Source organism: Aristolochia californica, unplaced genomic scaffold, assembly GCF_029961685.1.
Source record: "Aristolochia californica isolate CCGP_79_NKW_82.1479 unplaced genomic scaffold, dmAriCali1.0.hap1 SCAF_14, whole genome shotgun sequence".
NCBI lineage: Eukaryota > Viridiplantae > Streptophyta > Magnoliopsida > Piperales > Aristolochiaceae > Aristolochia > Aristolochia californica.
Window position 1 is genome coordinate 23,343,574 of NW_027181815.1, and position 14,946 is coordinate 23,358,519.

General features: G+C 37.7%; 1 protein-coding gene across 1 annotated transcript; it reads left to right on the plus strand.

The window, feature by feature from the left end:
• The first annotated feature begins 288 nt into the window (after positions 1-288).
• On the plus strand, positions 289-9,567 carry LOC137949568 (probable serine/threonine-protein kinase At1g54610). Its single transcript, XM_068795645.1, has 8 exons — positions 289-1,942; positions 3,883-4,167; positions 5,737-6,054; positions 6,514-6,741; positions 6,868-6,968; positions 7,210-7,324; positions 7,811-8,311; positions 8,833-9,567. The coding sequence occupies exons 1-8, from the start codon at positions 1,421-1,423 to the stop codon at positions 9,028-9,030; spliced, it is 2,268 nt and encodes a 755-aa protein (XP_068651746.1). The 5' UTR covers positions 289-1,420; the 3' UTR covers positions 9,031-9,567.
• Positions 9,568-14,946: the final 5,379 nt, after the last annotated feature.

The window sequence follows — 14,946 nt, forward strand, 5'->3', positions numbered from 1 at the left end:
GTTTAAAAAGTTGGGTAAAAAGCTAAATGTCCCTAAAAATTATAAAAAAAAATAAAATATGAGTTAATTTAAATATTTAGCCTGAAGTGGCCCTTAAGGTTTTCTATGGCATTAGCTTGTTTATTAATATATGGTGTCAATTTGAAAACGTTGGAAGAGAACAGAATAAAAGTGGCCCCCCCTCATATGTTGAGGGCCCCACTGAAGTCCAATGGCCGCCGTCTGACGCGCTTGTTAACGAAAATCTCAGTTGGATCCCCGCGCCGCGTCCTTCCCCTTCCACGGGAAGGCCGTGCTCTCTCTCTCTCTCTCACTCTCTCGCTCTCCCCCTCTCGTCGCCGGGTCAGCCATACAGTCCCGAAACCCCTCGGCCCCTCGCGATTTTAGGGCTCCCAAGATCCGATTTTCTCTCTCTTGTTCAGCCTTGCAGCACACAAAACAAAGAAAAGAGGATAAGAAATTATTAGCAGACATTCAGTTTTCGGTTTTCTTTTATATTTTTTCCATATTTCCAGTTATCCCATTTCTGGCGACTGCCATATCCTTTTCTCTCCCTATTCTAAATTTCATTCATTTGTTTTCTACCATTGATTTAGACTAGGAAATGGAGAAAAGATTTTGTCAACTTCAACCACAGTGAGCCACAAAGAAAAGAAATTTTCAATCCCGAGGCGCCGGTGAAGTACCTTGGCCAGAATTGCACCGCCGGGGGCCCTGATTTGCTTTGTATCTTTTCTTCAAGCGCCGGTTTCTGGCTGGGTTCGACGATTTCGTGTTTCCATTTTGCTCGTGGCTTGGGAGGTTCAACTTTGGTCATTCTTCGCTTCGGTTGGGAGATCTTTCGTTGGAATCTCGGATCACGGGTTTTCAGACACTCTTGTTGGCGTGTCTGGAATTGTCTTCAACTGAGATTTGGGTGGGCTTTCTTTGTTGCCTTGTTATCTGGAAGCCCGGATTCAAATTGTTCAACTTATACTTGGTTTTTCTGAGAAGAATTTCGAGGGACTTCTTGTCTGGCTCTCAATTCAGGGTTCAGGTGACTAGGGACGAAATTGCACGAGTTTGGTCCAGATTGTCACCTTCAGATATTTTGAAAAAGGAACAAGTCCTGTGTTAAAAGTTCATCAATTAAGATTCCAATATCACTGGGCAATGCTGATCCATTGATGTCCCTATCACTAACGTTAATGCCTTTCCTGAGTTTTTATTGCAAGGCTTAGTTCTGGTAAATCAGAGTGGCTTAACGGTTGCAACATTATATGGTTTATTAAGGACTTTCTTACAGGGTTTATGGAGTATTGGATGATAATAGAGATCTTCTTCCACCACCAGGCTTAATGCAGCAAAGCTTTAGGACTACATATTCAGCCAAATTCAATTGGGCAGTAGCCTGTCTTGGAACAGGTCACTGTGAAGTATTATGGGCTGTATTTGCTCAAAAGCTACAGCCACATCTGATGATGAAATCCGTGCGGATAAGGGATCAAAGAAGTTCTCCCAAAGATTTTTCACTTCCTCTAAGAGAGAGGCAATCGTAGTTGAGAATGATTCAGGTGGTGGGGCTGATGGGCAGGCAAGGTTGATTCCAAGTCCGAAAGAAAATGTGACTTCCACACCTATTTCTTCAGATGAAAGGGAGAAGAAACGGATAAAAGAGACCAAACCGGCATTAGTACCTCCAGTGGGATCTGTGGTGCATGAGGAATTGGCAAAATACTCTCATCAAACGCACAGTATAGTTGACATTGCAGATCATTTGCAAGCCACAGTTGATGTTGCAGGCAATGGGCATGACCAGAATTTGAGAATATTTAGTGTGCCAAATGGTGTTGGGGGGGAACTGGTTGCTGCAGGGTGGCCTTCTTGGCTGACCTTGGTGGCCTGTGAAGCAATCAGAGGGTGGGTACCCCGGAGAGCAGATTCATTTGAGAAGTTAGATAAAGTAAATTCTTCCTCTGTTGATGTTCTTATTTTTTAACACAGTTACAAGTGTTTTCCGTTTTTCTACGTTGAGATGCATTTGGAAATAGTCTATTTTGGTTTAAGCAGGTCAAAGAATGATTATCTTTTTTTTCTTTTGGAGAAGGAAGTGCTACCTTTCTCAAAAAAAAAATAATAATAAATAAATAAACAACCATTGGGAAAACTAATAAAAAGAAAAAAACAGATGACTCATAGATGTCTTGCAGATACTATTTTCCTAGTTTTTTTGCACCCTTGACAATGCTTTTGCTGTTTCTATTTCAGTTTTTTGGATGGACTTCTTTTTTCTTTCTTGTTGCAAACAGTACAAAGGATTTAATTGCCAACAAATTAAGCTAAAATCGGATGTATAATTTTTAATGTTTATGAACCTTTCTCATGAAATGGGTACCCCCTGATTAATAGCTGACATAATTAAGCTAAAGTTCGATGCATAGTGTTTAATTTTTCTAAGCCTTTATTGTGGAAAAGGTATCTACTGAAAACAAGAAGAATGGATGGAACAGTAACTTTTTCAAGATTTACTCAATCTTCTGGTTTGCTCACCCCTTTTGGAGGTTGTTTTGTTGTATTGGTTGTTTGTTCTTACAAAATTATTTCTTTATAAAAAACAAGGTCATTTTGTGAAGATCTTCTGAAAGTGAAGCCGCAGACTTTAGGTGGAGGGGGTTTTAATGACAAAGGAATTGGACTTCCTTTGCAACCTTCAATCCTTGAATTTGCCTGTTGTGTCTTGCACCTCATAATTGGAGTGTAGATCTAGTGGTCTAGGTGACCCAAAAGCTGAAAAAACATATGGTCTGGAATATTAGCTACGTCAGTGATGTGCATCCATCTCCTTCTCCTCTTTGCCATCCTGCACCCACCCTCCTTTTCTCCAACAGGTGTACTGTGCTAGATTTTCAACAAAACAAAAAAAGCTTTTGGTGGGCTCTGCTGTCAGACAAAACTCATTATTAAGTGAAAGAATAGTTACTCCTATCAATAGTCCTTTATGCAAGCTCTGTGCCTCCTATTATTTTGCCCCTACTTGTTTCCAGTTTGAAGGTCATTTATGTCCATATTTAGTGTGCAGCATTGCTTCTTTGTATCCTTCCAAGACTTCATTGAACATTTATTTGGCCCCTTTCTGGTTTTGAGAGGACCGTATGATATACTTCCTTGATGCCATTCTGTTGTAGGCCTACTAAAGAAATTTCTTCTGCAAATACTGTTCTCTTGGTGAAGTAATTGAAGGAGCTTTTCATGGTGTTATCTTTGTATGAGGATTTAAAAAAAACACTCCAGTGTTGTAAGTCTTTAAAACTGGAGACTGATTGCCTCTCTCATAGCCTAGCTTCCTTCCATTATTTCACCTCAGATTCATTCTAAGCTTGGTTCCTTTAGGCCGAATTTCAATAGAAGCTTAGGGAGGAACCCTGAACCTCTTGAAAGAGGTAGTGTTTATAAGATCTGGGGCCTCCTTTTTCTTTCATTTTTTGGCCCTTTAGGTGTGGCAGATACATGGATGCTGAACTGTGCTACCTTGCAGGGTTTGAGAATCCTAGGAGCTAACTTTCTTGACTCATTGGTAGTAGAAGGCATATCAAGAACTGTCTTTGGTTGGTGTAAGAGCAGTGCTTGGCCTCCTTTGCATCTTTGACATTTTTTATGAGATTCAAGATTTTGTGAAGGACTTTGCCATTTCCTGGAACCATTCTCCTTTTTCTGAGGAACTGTATGGCTAATAGGTTTCTGTTCAAAAACTTTATTTGATGATATGTAATGTACCAAGTGGTTATGACTGTTACATGTTACATTGTTGTTACTTTGAACTGTGAACATTTTTGTAATGGAGCAGATATTCGTGCACCTCTTGGTACTTTTCATCAATATTTAATTTATTAATTGTTTATGCAGATTGGACAAGGAACCTATAGTAGTGTGTACCGGGCACATGACCTAGAGACTGGAAAAACTGTTGCACTTAAGAAAGTCCGGTTTGGAAATATGGACCCTGAAAGTGTTCGCTTCATGGCAAGGGAGATCCAGATTTTACGTAGACTTGACCACCCAAATGTCATAAAGCTTGAAGGTTTGGTTACGTCAAGAATGTCATGCAGCATGTATCTTGTCTTTGAATATATGGAGCATGATCTTGCTGGACTAGCAGCAAATCCTTGGATCAAGTTTACGGAGCCGCAGGTCTCTATTCTTGCATAACTGTTTCTACAACTTTTTCTTGTCATGTTTGGTGAATATTGTCCTTGTTTCATGCCCTCATTACTGTTCATTATTGTGATTGCTTAATGATATGGTTGCTACGATAAAAAGTCACAAGTCCAGTTTATGGCATTGTTTTAGATGGTTCAAGAAGACCTAATTATACTGTTAGAAGTACATCGGCTCACATTTCAAGTTGATGACATTTTTTAGATGGTCACAGAAGTGAATCAGTAATTTTTTAGTGATGATGTTGGTCATGCAGCTTACATTGCATTTTTAAAAACTCCTAAAGTTCTACTAGGAGTGAATGATGCATTGTGAAGGTGGATAATTCATGATCCAAACCTCAGAGTAGTTGGGATAAGGCTATAATGATTATTGATACGTGCATATGTTCTCCATTTCATCATAGTTGGAGTACAGCTATAATGATTAATGATATTTGTATAGAAACTTGACTAAAAATTGGTTGTGCACGTCTAAAAGAGATGTTTATTTTCCTTATGTGACTCTGTAATGGCTTTTTAGGATAGTGAACTTTATTCTGGGCTTTTGTTGGATTTCTTTTCTAAATAAGGTAGAGAAACAAAAATGAAATTTCAACAAAAGAGTGACTTGATGCCCCTTATGTATTTTCTACAATTGGAACTGAATTTAAAATTCTTATTTGCTTGTATATTCATACCCCTAAGAGTTTTACTTATATTTGTTTGCTGTCAGTCCCTTGGATCTTAAGCTGATTGATAGGCCGAGAACATTTTCTCACTCCTATTTGTAGGTAGGATAAGGAAGCTAATACTCTGGGCATCCAGGTATCATTTGAGCAACTAATTAGTGCTCATTATCACCATACACCTTAAAGTAACACTAATCAATTAGAAATGCACATATAGTTTTCAAAAGAAAAAATGTAGTATACATCTGCAACATAAAGTGCTTGAACCCTAAACATGAGATTGACATAAATGTAATGGCCCATCAAACAATTATCTAGTTAGTGTCACTTGTACATGTCTAAGTTGGTTGCCAATGCCAGATGTCATCAATGGACGCCTTTTCTAGTGATTGGAAGGGATATGTCATAAGAAGTTCATTTGGTTGGACTTTGGAGGTGGGGATTCTCTTCCTGATCTTCACTTCCCTTCCATACATTGAGTTCAAATATGGCATACTTTTGTGCGAGTGATAAAATATTTCAAAATAAAATCATAGTTTAACAAAATCTGAGAGATATATTAATGTCAAAACAGTGTACATTTTTTTACATTTTTAGCTTCATGTATTATTTTTAACATATCTGTTTTTTTCAGTCAATGTGGCAGTTGTAAATGATGGTTTGAACAATTTGTTTTGTGTTCCATGTAGAATAAGAACATAACTACTGGTTATGGAGGACCATGATTGATTCATTGTTGGTGGTTGCCCAAGGAATCCCTTCGGTGATTGAAATGATATGCCATGACTATGTGCTTCTCTATTTATTGTGTTCTCCTACAATTTTAGAAATGGCAAATGAACTTAGATTATTTAGTTCTGCCATTGTTCCAGGTCAAGTGTTACATGCAGCAATTACTTCTTGGGCTTGAGCACTGTCATAATCGGGGGGTGCTTCATCGAGACATCAAGGGATCAAATCTTCTGATTGACAACAGCGGAAATCTTCGGATTGGAGATTTTGGGCTGGCCACATTTTTCCATCCCGGTCAGAAGCAGCCACTCACAAGCCGTGTTGTGACTCTGTGGTACAGGCCTCCTGAACTTTTACTTGGAGCTACAGAGTATGGGGTTGCAGTTGATATGTGGAGTACAGGTTGTATCCTAGGAGAACTGCTTGCAGGGAAGCCTATAATGCCTGGAAGAACAGAGGTAATATATATTAATACAGAGAGTCAGGGTAGACCTGATGCAGGCACTTTGAAGTAGCATGTCACTCAACACATTTTAATTATTGAGGCACTTTGTTTTCACCATCTGTGCCACACATCAAGAATCTGGCAAATTACCCTCCCTACGTAATCAATGTGTTGTTAAATAGTATGTGGACTAGTTATACTCTTCTTTGACCATTTAACCAATGCCAACTGGAGATGATCTGTTTGGCTGGGGACATTTTGGATTATGGTCCATCAAGTGTCTGGTTTCTTTCCTGTCTTCTTACAAACTTCAATATTTATGTTAGTGGCATTTGGCCTCCGATAGGTGCACTTCTGGTGCTTTTTTATGAGGAAAGCTTTGGTTTCAAGCTTCGCCAGTGTCTAAAGTAATACATTTTGGTCCAAATCAAAAAGAAACATTCTCACTAGTTTTTGTCACCTTTTTCTACAGGTGGAGCAATTACATAAGATTTTTAAGCTTTGTGGGTCCCCATCGGATGACTACTGGAGGAAATCAAAATTACCTCATGCAACTATTTTTAAACCTCAACAACCTTATAAGCGTTGTGTTGCTGAGACATTCAAGGAGATCCCTGTCTCTGCTTTGGCCCTCTTGGATGTCCTTCTTGCCATAGAACCTATTGACAGGGGAACTGCAGCATCTGCCCTTAAGAGTGAGGTTAATTCTTCTGCCCCTGAAGGTTTTTAAAACTATAAGTATTTAATTACGTGAATTTATTTTTAACTTCTTGTAGCAGATTTTTGGTTTTTTTTTTATATATCTTTTTTATGTTTATTATTTCAGTTCTTCACAGCAAGGCCTCTTCCCTGCGAACCTTCAAGTTTACCCAAATACCCACCAAGCAAGGACTTTGATGCTAAACTTCGGGAAGAGGCGGCCAGAAAGTATGGACTCTCATAAACTTCTTTCTTAACTAAATAAATACAGTCCGATCTAGAGAAAGCCATGAACATTTTCTCTCTTTCTTTTGAATTTGAGCCACCATAGACCCTGATCTTTTTGCACTATTTAATTTTTGTGGGTTTGTTAATTGATCCTGATTACATGGAATTTCAGTAAAGGTTTTGTTTTAATCTTCTTTGGGACTCATTATTTTTGTTTTTACCCTTGCTATTTGAATCCTAGACAAAGAGCAACAGCCATGAAAGGCCAAGGGGCAGATTCCATGTCAAGGGGACCAAGAGAGTCGAAAGCAATACCAGCTGCAGATGCCAATGCCGAACTACAAGGATCAATACAAGTATGTTTCCTTTTGTTATGCACTTATATTGTAGGGTTAAAAGTTGTCAAAGACTTGGAGAATCTGCATGTCCTTGTGGACTGCTAGATTTTACCAATAAATATCAACATGTGCAATGCATGAAATGGACCCTTGAGTTGTTTGTCCGCCTTTACTTTCATTTTCTGCGCAATGTTTCCTATAAGTGGGAAGACATTGCTCAAGTGCTTTATGATTGAAAATAACCGTTGCAAACAATGATATGTTCAAAACAACATGACCTCAATGTTGCGGCTGGCTTGACTGTGTTTATGAAAAGCCCGCCAAGTTCACTGATTCGCATGTCCCCATAGTATGGTACCAACTGGTCATGTCTGAACCAGTTAACCCTTTTAGTTACTGAGGTTTTAAGCATTTGCATTTCCATTTCACCCTTAGAAAAAGTGACTTGTCAACTTGGCAATAAAAGTATCAATGATCCCAACTCTGTTTTTGTGGTCATTTCAGAAGCGAAATGGGCTATCAAATCCCAAAAGCACTATTGAGAAATACAATCCTGAAGAGGAAGGTGGTTCTGGCTTCCCTCTCAATCCTCCAAGAGGAAGTTCTACTAAGGGTGTCTCTTACTCTGGCCCGTTGTATCATCCTAATGCATTTGGCTCCTCTAGGAATGGTACTAAGAAATTCAAAGAAGACAATATTCGTCCAGCATTTGGTTCTTTGAGAGGTTCTCATGGGCCTGAATTGAGAACACAGAAATCATGCATGCCTCAGGTTGTAACTGACGTCTCCAACCTCTCTGGCTCGGGTTCATCTAGAACGAATGCAAAATTTGATAATCACCGAGAATCAAATAATTCTTATTGGTCAGAGCAGGGGTCCATTGCCAGATACAATCCTCTAGACGATGCAGATCCTGGAAAGCAAGAGTGGACCCACCATTTGTTGGATGCACCTACATCCTCCAACAAGAAGGACGAAAAGGTTGCAGTCAAAGATTCTGTCTTGGTGAGTACTTCTCTACACATTTCTCTTCTAGTTAGTGACTTATCTTATACATTTAGTGAACCAGTATTTAGATTTTTGCAAAGATACTATTTTGTTTTAAATGCTCTCAGTATGTTTTGAGAATCATTGAGCACATGGAGGTCCTATTTGCTTGATGCAAGACCAGTGGCTATGTTGCTGCAAACTCTACGTGAGGCATGACCAGCTACCAACATTGCCTATGTTAATCACAATGGACTCTGCTGAAAACTTCAGTAGGCTTGTGGTACTGGTACCTATCAGTTCTCTTAGCTTGTCTGGCACCTATAGATTTGTAGGAAAATATACTGTTTATAAACTAGAAATGTATGAACCTCTTTAACTAGTAAAGTTTTCTCTATTAACTTTGTATTTGTACCTCCCCTGCTCTGTATAGATTTTTTCACATGTGCTGTAATTATTATCTCCATCTTGAATGCTCCTTCCTTAGACATAATTGTAGTGCGTGTTTGATACAATTACAAATTCTCTTTAAATGATAGCAGGGTGTCACACCCAAGAAGAACAGAATCCACTACTCAGGCCCGTTGTTCCCTGCTGGGGAAAATATTGATGAGATGCTCAGGGAACATGAGAGGCAAATCCAACAAGCTGTCCGTAAAGCTCGTTTCGACAAAGTCAAGACGAAGAAAAGCTTTGGTGAGAAAACCCATTCACAATCTCTGCTTCACCCTAGTTGAAATGGCAGTTCAGATATTTTGGGGAGCAAAAGGTTGTACTTCAGGTTTTCAAAGCAAACCATGGTTTTGTGTTCGACCATTTTGGGCATTTGAGCATCTCGTCAAGGAATAAAGCAGAAATTCAATACTAATGATCTGATAATACTTGACTGACCACATCTAAGCTGACTGGGGAAGAACAGATTGTGGCATCAAAAATTTTTCTACTGCCAAGCTTGATGGTGGTTGTGGGTTTTGGCCCTTGAACTGTTTTATTTGGATCAAGGTTAAAAGATACAACAAATTTTTGAAGATTCAAACTGTACAATAGCTAGCGGTCCTGCAGACAGGTCTTGTTGAAACAGGATTTATTACAGAAAGCATGATTCTGGAAGCCTCTCTTTTGGGTTTTTTTGGCTGTTTTGGTTTGTGGGTGGTAGGATGGGTTTTTCTTTACAAGGCAGAACCAAGTTTGTTACTACACGAGCTTAAGTATACCTTTTATCAGGCTGTGATCTTCTACAAATATGATTGAATTTATTATCTATACCAAGTCATTATTCCAGTGTGGCGTCGCCTTTCATCTTTATATGAATCTTTTATTCTTGTTATTTTATTGTAGATTATTTAATTAATGATTTATGTGCGAATTAGCATAGGATTCAGTGATTTGTTCCTTTGGCAAAGGGTAAAAAGAAGTTATGAATCTCCTACAAGTGGTTGAGGCTGTGTTTGGAACACAGAAAGTAGAGAGAAAAGAAAAGGAAGAGAAGAGAAAGAGAAAGAGAAAGAGAAAAAAAGAGGTTTATTTTCTCTTGTTTGGATGTCTATGGAAAATGAGAAAGAAAATGGAAAGAGAAATATAGTTTTTCTTGTTTGGGTACACTTAGAAAAAAAAATAAAAATAAAAATTAGTAAATTTTAAAACTTTGACGATTAAATGTTCTCTCAGAGTTTCTATTTCTTTTTTTCTTTCCCCAAATTTTATCATTTTGTAAGAGAAAATTTATTAATTAAGAGAGAATGTGATTTTTTCTCTAACTCTCTTTTCTCTCAACCATTCTCCGTTGCCAAGCAATTAAAAATATGTTTCTTTCCCATTTTTTTCCTTTTCTTTTATTTTAAGTGGTTTCCAATTAGGCTATTTTCAAGCATGGAAACTAGAACCACCATATTCAATTGATATTGCAATTCTAGAAAGGCAACATGAAGAATTGGTTGTTGCAATTTCTCTTGCCAATCTGAAGACCTACCTGGATGTTACAAAATTTCAGATTTTGAGTTCCTCGGCCATGCTTTTCTTTGATGATATATGTGCTACCATGTATCGTATTCCAACCAAAGAAGTATTAAAGGTACCCAAGTTTCCTTCCACAAAGACATTAGTCATGCTTTCTCAAGAACGAGGTAATAACAATTCTGGTCAAGTTTGAGGCCAGGGTGGTTGTGATTGAGGCTTCACAATTACTGAATCTCAGTTCACATGCAACTACACTTATTATGGGATGTTCAACCATGAGAACACATTGAGATTGATTGTCACTTTGTTAAAGAAACACTAATGGCAAATCTTGTAATTAAAAGGGTGAATGGCATATCTTGTAATTATTATGTATTTAAGTATTTTTTTTTTTATATTTATATCATGTATTTGAGGCTTCTACCCTTCATTATAAATAAGATGTTGGTAAGAGGGAAGGTTCATCCTCAAGTTACTCTCCCTCCTTGCCTAAAGTCTCTCCTCCGTAGCACTTGAGCTCCTCTCCTTAAAGTCTCTTCTCCTCTTTTCTTTTACTCCTTCCTTCTTCTCCTCTTTCTTAAGCTTTTCAAGCATGAAACCCTAGAATCTAACACATTTTATTCGAGAAAAGTCACAAGTGGGAGTCATAACTATACACTACATTCTTTCAAATAATCAACTTGCTGAAATCTTTACCAGAGCAATTTCAACAAGTTTACTTCAAGATTTGCGTTTCAAGTTGGGAGTCTTTGATGTTTATGCACATGCTTGAGGGGTAGTATGAAAAATAAAAATTGTACTAGTACTTAGTTTTCCTCACTTACTTCATGAGTTATCAACCTGAAAGGAGAAGGGCATTATGAGAATAATATAATATTCCCATGGTTATAAACAATCATGAGTAGGGTGTGAGTTCATTAACTCAAGAGCCTTTCCTCCTCTTTCTCTCCCATGTTCTTCTTTCTTTCTCCTTCTCACTTCTTTTTTTCTTCTTCCTCCTTCTACTCACCTCCTTCACTTCACCTCTCACTTATTCTTCCTTATTTTCTCACTAAAGCTTAGAAGAGATGGACTAGATCCAAGATTTCAACAAAAAAGATAAATATGCTCTATTAAAAGGTCATTATATCTCTTTTATCATATATATATATATACACTGAGATAAGGAGCTTACTTTCTATTCAATCAATTGAAGATTTTAAACGTAGAGGCCAACATAGGTGGAAACTTTCAAAAGGAAAGGGAAGAAGAATAGGATTTTAATCTCATTTTTATGAAGAAAATTAATATTTTAATACAATTATTGGAAATAAATAGGAACAAGATGACACTTTAGCTAGTTATGAGATGAAGATAATTTGTTGATCCATGGAGAACCTAAATTGAGGTAAACCCAAAGTTGCTTTATAGCCAAGTAATGTTAAACTCAACAATTGAAATGGACATAGGTATTTAACCCAGGACCATAACAGGGAGCTACTCGGCACTTACTTGAGCGAGTTGATTTGTGTGTATGTGATGGTTAGACTTGAGTGTGGGCGATGAGTGTTTCTAAACTTTGTAAAACGCCAATTGTCGATATGTGATTAGTCAGGTTCCGTTTGTTCTTCTATAATTTCCGCATTGTTGGGAAGTTTATGTAACCTCCATAATCATGAGTTAAGAGAAATGATACCTTGGTAAGTTGCGTTATGCCTGAATATCAAAGAGTTGCATGTGGAGTCATCGATTGCTTATAAACTATTCTAGTTTTTGTTTGATTGGTTCTAGTATGCGGGAAAATCTCGTTTGAATGTTTTTGCATGGGTTCTTATAATTATATGACGTGATCCATGAAGGGCATGCAATGGTTTTCTTAATATGGTGTTTGACATATTGACTATATGCATGAAGATTGTAATATTAGAGTCGGTTTGCTTTAATATTATTTTATGCATGTAGGTGATTCAAAGTTGCACACTTACTCTTATCTAGGCCTATTTATCTTGTTTATGGATACATTATTTTTTAAGATCACGTAGGACAACATGTATGAGGGAAGTGAAATTATTTCCACTGTGGTTGAAAGTGATAAGGATAATGAAAAAGGACAGACAAGTTCGATTACATCAGTTAAGCTAAATGGAATTTTTTTTATGTGGCCAAGTGCCATAGAGCTCTATGTTGGATCTCGGAAGAAACAAAAATATTTAGTTGAGGTTCCCTCAATGAGTTCCGCAGTTGCTTGGAAAGCTAAAAATTACGAAGTTATGTCGTGGTTAATAAATAGTATGGAGCCTAATATAAATAATCAAGTGATTTATAGTAAGATTGCTTATGATATTTAGAATTATTTGAAAGGAGCATGTATCAAAAGAGTAATATAATTCGTATTTATTATTTGTATACTCAGTGCTTTATTGTGTAGAGAGGTGACCAAAATGTTATGGAGTATGGTGGTGAATTGGAAAACATATATCAAGATATTATTAATTATCACCCTATTGTTTTGAATGAAACATAGTTTGAAAGGCCAAGAGTCGATGTTGGAATTACTAGATTTCTTAATGGCCTTGGAACAAAATTTGAAGGAATTAGAGCTCAAATATTAGCTAGCGAAGAAAAATTTATATTTGAGGGTGCACTCTCCCCAGTCCTTAGAGCAAAACATGTTTTTTCTTCACTAGTTATAAAAGGCGAGTCATCTGCTTTGAATATATCTTTTATGTTTGATGCAACATAGAAAAATGTAGGCTTTAAAGGCAAAGAGAGAGGCCAAGGACTCGGTTATAAACCTTTCATCCATTGTGGCAAGACCATTCACATACTTGATAAATGTTCGATTAAGTATTGGTATTGGTAGTTCTCGGCCAAAATATATGTTGGTTACGAAAGAAGAACTTCGAAACATGAAGCAACAATGTACGGTAGAATCCTCTTCTTTCTCAAGTAGCAAACAAGTTGTGGCATCTCTTGGAACATCAACTTCTTTAAAAGGTAAGTCAACACTTTATTACCAATCTAGTTGTTCTTGAGTGATTGACTTAGGAGCCTCCACTCATCATTTCTCTTCTTTACATACATCTCTTTATCTTGTTACATTACTTTGGCTGATGGGTCTCAATCAAAAGTTGTTGGGGGAAGAATTGGTTAAACCTTCTTCTTCTTTGTCTCTGCAGTCAATATTATATGTACCCAAATTTCTTGTGAATGTTCTTTTGTTAGTCAACTAACTAAATAGTTAAACTGCTCAGTCACCTACCCTCCTTCCGAATTGGTTAAACCTTCTACTTCTTTGTCTCTGCAGTCAATATTATATGTACCCAAATTTCTTGTGAATGTTTTTTTGTTAGTTAACTAACTAAATAGTTAAATTGCTCAGTCACCTATTCTCCTTCCATGTGTATATTTCAGGACCTGACATAAAGGAAGATGATTGGTGGAGGGAAAGAGCAAAGAGGATTGTATTTCTTGGCTATCAATAACAATTCTTTAGCATTTTAGATAGTTATATCTCCTTTGGACAAGGCATGTTCGGTTGTGGTATCCTTCCATTGACAAGCTAAAGTTGATAGTTCCCTCAATTGTAATTTTGATTCCTTTGTTATGTGAAACATGTGAACTTGGAAAACATCACTAAATTGTTTATCATGAAAAGACTAGTTTGGCTAGTTCTTTTATTTTTTAGTTAGTCCACTCAGACATTTGGCTAGTTCTTTTATTTTTGAGTTAGTCCACTCGACATTTGGGGACCATGTATGATTTCTACTTTCAGTGGTTTTTTTATTGAAGTATAAATTTGAAGCACTCTTTGTGTTTCAAAATTTTTATAATGAAGTCAGATGTCAATTTGGTGTTTCCATTCAATGCTTACAGATAGGGTGGCTTCGAACTGAGCCGGCTCTCGAGCGCTCGAACTCGGCTCGGTTTCAGCTCGATTAGATTCGGTATACCTGGAAGAGTTCGTTTGTGTTAACGAAGAGCCGAGCTCGATCGAGTCATGATTAGGTTCGAAAGCTCGCGAGCCCGCTCGTTAACGGGCTCGAGAGTCAAGGACTTGGGAGCGGGAGCAGGAGAGCGAGAGCAAGGGGGGAAGAAATATTCTTCCTCCCCTCGTCATCGTTGAGCTCCTCCATCAGCCGTTGTCGCCGTCGACAGCTACTCGTTGGCCTTCTTCACCATTTGGTTCCATTTTTTCCTACGATTTCTTCCTCCCCTGCCTTCGCCTCCGTTTCTGTCACTGCCGCTTCCGTCGCCGTCGTCATCCCCGACGATAGGTCCTGCGCCGCTAGACCCCTTCCCTTAGCGTCGTCTCGGTGAGGAAAACATAACCCCCCCCCCCCCCCCCCCCCCCCCCCCCCCCCACCCCTCAAGCGAATTTCGCATGTGCGAAATAATAAGCAAGTGAAAAAAAAATTCTTTCTTAAACTCCGGTTGTCCCTTCCTCGTGGTTCTTGAAGAAATTGAAAATACATTTCAAGGGACTATTGGGGGTTTTTTTTAAAAAAAATTGAAAATACTTTTTAAGTAGAAATACGTTTCTAGAGACTATTAGTGCATCATGTTTTTTGGAAACATTTTTCTAATTGAAAATTTTTATTAAAAAATCATATAATTTTCTAAGTAAGATTTTCCTACTAAGATGGGCTAAAAAACCGTATAGAAATTTTTTGTAATTTTCTAGTAAGTCACTAATAGTAATAGGATTTTATTTAAAG